The sequence below is a fragment of the Petaurus breviceps genome, unplaced genomic scaffold (genome assembly GCF_028583685.1).
Source record: "Petaurus breviceps papuanus isolate PSGF00001 unplaced genomic scaffold, PetGlider_PUasm1.0 582, whole genome shotgun sequence".
Taxonomy (NCBI): domain Eukaryota; kingdom Metazoa; phylum Chordata; class Mammalia; order Diprotodontia; family Petauridae; genus Petaurus; species Petaurus breviceps.
Genome location: NW_027186390.1, coordinates 3,838,767 through 3,846,284, shown reverse-complemented (window position 1 = coordinate 3,846,284; position 7,518 = coordinate 3,838,767). Strand labels below are relative to the sequence as shown.

At 33.7% G+C, this 7,518-nt stretch overlaps 1 protein-coding gene across 2 annotated transcripts in view; it reads right to left on the bottom strand.

The window, feature by feature from the left end:
* SLC35B3 (solute carrier family 35 member B3) overlaps positions 1–7,518 on the bottom strand; it is a 55,877-nt gene that overhangs the window by 22,724 nt on the left and 25,635 nt on the right. For both annotated transcript variants that reach the window (XM_069103516.1, XM_069103517.1), the window contains exons 4-6: positions 7,220–7,374; positions 4,369–4,476; positions 2,582–2,679 (exon numbers count right to left, since the gene is read on the bottom strand). In XM_069103516.1, the coding sequence (XP_068959617.1) occupies positions 2,582–2,679; positions 4,369–4,476; positions 7,220–7,374 (361 nt within the window). The remainder of the gene's footprint in view (positions 1–2,581; positions 2,680–4,368; positions 4,477–7,219; positions 7,375–7,518) is intronic.

Sequence of the window (7,518 nt, the reverse complement as noted above, 5' to 3'; positions counted from 1 at the left end):
ACCCAATTCTCTCTTCTCACACTGCCACTCTCCTACAATGCCAGGCACAGAGTAGGTGCTATATAAGTATCAGCTGTCATCATCATCATTATCAGCACCACCACCATGACCACCACCTCTTGCCTGGACTGTTGCAATAACCTTCTAATTGGTTTCCTGTCTCATCTCTTCCCTCTCCAATTCATCTTTCACACAGCTACCAAAGTGATATTCCCAAAACACACACCTGACCATGTTTTCCCCCAGCTTAATAAGCTCCAATGGCTGCTTATTGCCTCCAGGACCAAATATAAACACCTTCGTTTGGCATTTAAAACCCTTCATAACTTTGTTTGAACCTACTTTTCCAACTTTTACATGTCCCTCTCCTTCATGTACTTTTGGGTATAGAAAACTTGGTTACCTTACTGTTGTTCAGATATGACTTCCCATTTCCTCTCTTCATACTTTGGCACAGGCTGGAATGCCCCACAGCTGCAATGTACTCCCTCCTCATCTTTGTCTTTAAAAAACCCTAATTTGCTTTAACTTACAGCTCCACTGCTACTTCTTAACTAGGCTTTCCTATCTCCCAGCAGCTATTGACTTTCTTCAGAAATTTCCCTCAAGTGAGGTAGCAAGTGTTTAATTTTTGTTTTTGTAACACCCTCTCCCTCACCCCCAGGCCTTGCATGACACCCAGCTCATTGTACATACTTGATAAAAGGACTGATCATTCTACTTTCATCATTGTGACTAATTACCATATAATTGTGTGCCTTCTCTCCCCAGGTTTATGTTTTGGCTGACTGTTTCCAATCAAGATGACTGTCATTGTCACTGTAATTTTCAGTTACTAGAAAGTTCTTTGCTCAATAGTGATATGTACTTGGAGGAGTAAAAGAACACTCTTTCTCTCTGAACTTTGTCATATATATGTATGTATATATAAATATATATGTATACACACACATACATATACACATACACTTCAAGATCTTTAAAAATGTATTCATGAATAGGCTTAAAAAAAAACTATTAAAAAAATGGAGTCCTTTCAGATACAACTCAATGTCACTTCTAGAAACTGCCAGAGTATATGAAATGTCAATGATGTGGAATTTTCCAGTTATGACTAATTCCTGTGAGTTTTTAATTTCTAAATTTTTTTGGTGGATCTTAAATAAGGATTTGAACCTAGGTAATTTGATCCCAACACTTCCCTCCCCACCCCCCACACACACCAGCAATATCAAACTGCTTCTTAGTGTAACTAGAGGGAAATACTTGAGTAAAATACAATTACTTTTTACCAACAATATCTTTATACTTATTGGTTCATTTTTATTTGATACAATACAGTTAGGATTTTGTCCTAACACAAAATTTCACACAATTGCCTGGTTTCTAAGCCTAAATTTGTTTACAACTGAAAGATCCAGGTCACTTAATTTGGGCATGACTTCTTTCTTCTAACTATATGTTCATAAAGATTCACTTACACTAGTCTTAATATTTTATATATGTGTGTATCTGTATGTAATTTACAAACATTTGCTTCTTCCCTCCCTGCCCTCCTAAATATGTATTCTTCTTCCAGTCACCTTTCAGTTAAAACAGTCAATGATAGTTTAGGGGCAAGTTACAAATTATATACATTAAAGTCCCCTCCCCCCACCCCCAAGTATAAATACTTAAAACTTCTAAATGTAGCTTTATAAGACAGGTGGCAGAAAGGTCTTCTCTATGACTTTCAAAGGGAGCAAAGAAAATGCAGATTCCCTACTTCCTTCTAAATTAGAACCCTAGTACTGCAAAAGGAGGCCATTTGAAATTAAAGGTGTACAGTATCTCTTTCTATTGGTAAACCCTTAACCTGATGCTAGAATTTCTATTAAATGCTAGGGGAAAACTGCATTAATATTGTCTAGTCTTAAAAGTCAAAGTATTCCTTCCAGTTGTCATTTCTGTTTATATGATTACTTTTTACTTTAGAGATACTATATATTCTCATATCTTATGAGTTTGGGAGGCTACAGAATTATCATCTAACATTTTTTACAGCTATAAAGACAAATGAAAGGAGCTCCAATGTCATATCCAAACATACACACAGCAGCTTAATAATGGAGCCAGAAAACAGAATTCAAGTGTCTGGAGATCTAGACTAGCAATCTGACCACAAAGCATACTGCCTTTCACTTACATGATGATGTAAGCACATATATCAATTTTCTTTTTCAAGCTATAAAAAATGAAAAAAAAATACTATGTTTTAGGAGTGAGAAAAAATGATAATTATAAATCCAAACATTATCTTTCAAAGAGAAACATTTATATACTTTAGGAGTTTACCTTACTTTAAGACAATGTAATAAATATATTTCCAATAAGATAGATTAGACAGGGGTAGATGATTTACATTGCATTTTTTTTCACAAAAGGATTTATGTTCCCAGTGCATTTAAAGTGATCTGATGTACCAAAAACAAAATTCACCAACAATTTTTCAGGAAGACAGTTACTACATAAAATAAGGTACATTCTTACATCTAAGTTTTTAAATTTGAAAATACAACAGTGTGTTTGAGTTCATACTTACCATTTCTGAATTTGAAGCATTGTGCATCTTCATAGCTTTTTCCTGTACATTTCCTATAACAGCATCTGCACAGAGGGCCAGGGAGATAAGAACCACACCTTCCAGAAAGTAAAAGAAACAAAAAAGTCTCCTTATTTAAATATAGGAAACACAATAAAGTATTCAGGTTTTAAAACATTCTTAAACTTGAATTCTCACATAAAAGGAAATTGTTTTGCCATGCCATGTCCATTTAAATCTCATGTGAAATTTCCTTTACATCTTTTAGTAGACACACAAAAAGATTAATCTCCTTACTAAAAAGCATGTCTTGTATTGGACCTAAAATCATACCATTTGGTTTCAGTAATGATGACATTCAACAGAATTTATAATAAAAATGATTCAAGAAATGATATTTTTCTTATCTGTATGGCTTCCTAAAGTGACAAAAATTCATTTGAAGCATTGTTCTCCTATTTTAAAAATAATAAGCAGTGAAACATAGAGGATAGGTGGGCTGTTCTTGAGCAAGTAAGACCTGGGTTTGAGTTTAACCTGTGAATCATACCGGCTGTGTGATCCTGGTCACTTAACCTAGGCAACTCTCTAAGTCTTTCTAACTTGCAGTCTACAAACTTGTTACAAAATTTAAAAAATATGTGTATTTTGATAACCATGTTTTTTCTTTATAATCTTATACATTTTATTTTATACATTTGAAAATGACATTCTGAGAAGGGCGTCATCAGACTGCCAAAGAAATCCTTGACAAAGAAAGGTTAAGATCTGCTTTAAGTTGCAGAGGAGACATTCTAGTCTATATTGTTAGAGGGAATTAGCTATAACTGGAAAATTCCACATCATTGACATTTAATTTACTCTGACAATTTCTATTGAAAGTCCTCATGCCAGTGAATGAAGGTACAAGGTCAGTTCCCATCCCTGTTGTTTAAATAATTACATTACTTAATAAGCTAATGTAGACTTATTGACTTGGAAACATTTTGGGGGTGTGTCTCTATGTAGAGTGAATACTTCTAATAAATATGAACTAGGATTGTCCTTACCCTATAATATCCCCATAGCACTAACAGTGGTCTCCTAAACAGCATGAGTGGCTCTGTACATGTTTTAAATGATGAGGCCCAAGAGGTTTTTGTTTCCCTTTGAGGAGATTATTTCACTGGGAATAAAGAGCAAGAGGGAGAGCATCTCCTGTAAACTGAACTTCAAATTAGTAACACACTCCTAATGATAACCTCCTTTTCCAGGATCAGTAGTAGAGTCAAAATTTAAAGTTTCTGAAGCACAGAAAGAAGGTATGTCTGAAAATTCTGGTCTTTCTTGGCAACTCTAGATCTGTAATCTGGCTTAGGAGAATGACTCCCCTTTCAATTTGACTTAATTTAATTCAATAAACATTTGTTAAGTAACTCCTCTGTACAATGGAGATTATAATAATGTCTACCTTGGTAACTACCTTGTAGGGTTCCTGGTCAATTCAAATGAGATCATATATATAAAGCAATTTGCAAACTTTAAAGCTCTATAGGAATGTCAATTATTATGAACATGGGGCAAAACTATGGTTCACATGGGGTCAGAATCCAAAGGCCACCAAAACAATTACATTATTTCCAATGACCTTTGTAATCTAATTCTTCAATAGAGTACATGACAGAATCATGTAAATTGCTATTCTGGACCTCTACCAGACCATCATCCAAAATTCTTATAAAATTTAAGTAAGTCTTATGCAAAGGTAAAAATGATTATGAAATTCAAGAATATAAAGAGTTTCTTACCTGTCAAGTTGAAATTCGGTGCAACTGTACTGTCAGCTAGAGTAAACCATATTAGGCCAAGACTCATACAAACTGCAGCAGATACATCGGCAATATTGTAACGCTTTCCTATACAGAACAAATGTTCATAAATATCAGACCCTCCCATTTTATGCATATTTACTTATTGCAGTTTTGTGCTTTGAATTTAATAAAGTCTTCCACAAAAAAACTTTGATATACTATCATAAGCTCTGGCAGGCCCTTACCAAGAAGACCCAGCAACATCTGTCTGCTATCAGGGGCCACCTAAATTAACAGATATTTATCAGGAGAAGGTTAGCTACTAACTGATGAACTGTATTGGCTATAGCAACTTAAAAAAATGTATATAAAGACTTGGAGGGTTGGAAAGGAATAACAAGTCCATGAAGTAAAAGTACAGCAGATATCCATTTTTCAAATATCATCACAGAATCAAAGAGTAAGGCCTGGTTTGTAGATTAAATTCAGCCACTACAAGGTATGTGACCTTGAGCAGTCATAATTTCTCTGTTAAGAAGGAGTTTAACACAAATCTAAGCATTCAATAATGTGGTAGATTAATTGAAGTGAGATTTTAACTCCACTAAAACTAAGGTACAAATATATCTTCAAATCTTTTCCAATAGGTTATTAGTTAACACTAAAAATGTTCTAAATGGGGTAAGATTGGTTTCCCTCTTTTTTTACAATACTTAATAAATATTTCTTTTTTTTTCTTTTAGAGGGGGGAAGGCAGGGCAATTGGGGTTAAGCAACTTGCCCAAGGTCACACGGCTGTTAAGTGTTAAGTGTCCGAGGTCAAATTTGAACTCAGGTCCTCCTGACTTCAGGGCCAGCGCTCTATTCACTGTGTTTATAAATATTTCTAAAGAAAAACTAGTGACACCCAACATTTAATGGACATTTACTGCATACCCATTTGATACAAAGCAATGAGCTCATTCAAAGGCTTCATAGTCTGGGCTTGCAATCACCCAATGACCAGTGAAGTCCCTTTCTAACACTAAAATTCTGTGATTCTGTGTTAAGAATAAATAAAACACAGCTCTTTTCCTCAAGTTTGTAATCTAGGAGTTGGAAGAAAAGAATTTTCAATGAACTTAATGAGGGCACTTTACTATTAAGTGCAATGATTTCTGAATTCTGAAGAAAACCATACATACACATACATGGTTATACAGTTCTTCTAGGTAGTCAATTCTAGATATTACTGGAGTGATGATGTAGGGTAGTGCGGCTGCTAAAATATTAAAATCCCATAGAGCCACTTAGTTTCCAATTTATATGAGATATACATGGTGTATTTTATTAACATGATCTTAAAAATATTACTCAAACATCACCTATACTTTAACATCTATATACTAACACTGAGGTGTTAGGGAAATAAAATTTGAGTTTGGACACTGACAAAAACACTGAGTATTAGCAGTTTTATCACATTTAATCAATCAACAAACATTTATTAAACACATACTGCTTATAAAGCATTGCGCTAGCTACTGGGAGGACAGAAAATGGGGGTTAGATGCCAAAATGGATAACTATCAAATTCAACATTATAAGAAAAGTTTATTAGAGAGCTGCAAAACAAAGTACTATATGAGGTTAGAAGATCATTACCACTCAGGAGGAAGAGAGATGGCTATGCTATATTGTGACCATAAATCCAAATGTTTTATTATTTATATCTCAGTATTTGAGAATCAAAGTCACAAAGAAATGTGGCTATTATATATATTTTCATTTATAAATTCTTTTTCCAGAAGTGAATATTATGTGTAAAGAGCAAATCTTTATAAAAAGTTTACTTAACATCTAATTATCTTAAGGCAGATTGTTCCTAGAATATTTTATCTGAAACAAATATTTTCAGATAAAACAAATTTTATCTGAAACAAGTGCCTTAAATTCTTATTGCTAGTACTTACTTTGTTAACTCTTATTTCCACATATAGTTCTATAGGGACCAGAATGAATCAAAAAAGAAGCCTAGGGAAAGAACGGTTTTGTTCGGGGTAATTCTTTACTCAAGTGTGACATCCTGTCCATTTTCAGCATTGAGGAGGGAGTGCTAATGAGAGTAGGTTGGTGGGGAGCACAGGATAGGATAAATAAGGTTTATGTAGTCACTTCATTGTTTTGCTGAAGTGTGGTGAATTCCAAAAGGAAAAAGGAATGTATTTTGAACATTCGTGTACTTTCCCACTCCATCAGGACAGATAAAATAGTCTTGGCTACATTTATTCTCCTTTAACTGAAAGAGTAGAGGGCTCTATTAATGTCTCCTCTTTTTAATATCAACTTTAAATAATGTAAATAAATGTAACGTATTTTTATGAATTGTATATAATTCAGGAATAAAGAGAATAATTAAAGAGCAAGAGGATGAAGGGAGTCAATCTAATTTCATTCTTCTAAATTTCAATTCAAACAATTCTTATTTGCTTGGTAACTGGCTTTCCTCATCAGACTTTTACCCATCATCAAGAAAAACTAAAATTCAAGAATAAGGATGAATATAAATTCTCTCAAATAATTTAATTTAAAAAAAAACAAAAAGTTTTCTAAATCTCGGAAATGTGGGAAAAATCCTGACTGAACTGCCTGCATCCAGGTGCAAGAGGCAACAAAGAACATAACTGTATTTTGTTTTGATAATTAGGTTCTTTTTGTAATACACCACTCATAATTAAAAAAATGAAAATGAACACTTACCACTTTATAATGGAAGCTAAATCCTTTTTTAAATGTCAGATGTTATTAAAAAAACCTCTAATGGACAATCTTTAATTAGCTCTAAGGAATATTAAAAATCAATCATTACCTTGAATAAAAACTCCTCCTAGCATAACTGGAATCAATTTGCAGCACTTGAAGATGACTTGGGTGGGGTAATTCAGGTAGCCTAAGGAAGTGTTTGACAAACCCATAGTACCCACGGTTAGAAAAGCTATTATCGTATAGGTTTTTCCTGGTATCCTGTGAAACACAATTAACATTAAAATGAAGACTGGGGACCAAATTAATAATGAAACAACTCAAGATGTGTTCACAAAAGGGAAATGATTTAGTAAATAATTTTCTAATTTTTGCTTAGCATTGCTTAAGCCAAGGCATTTTTTT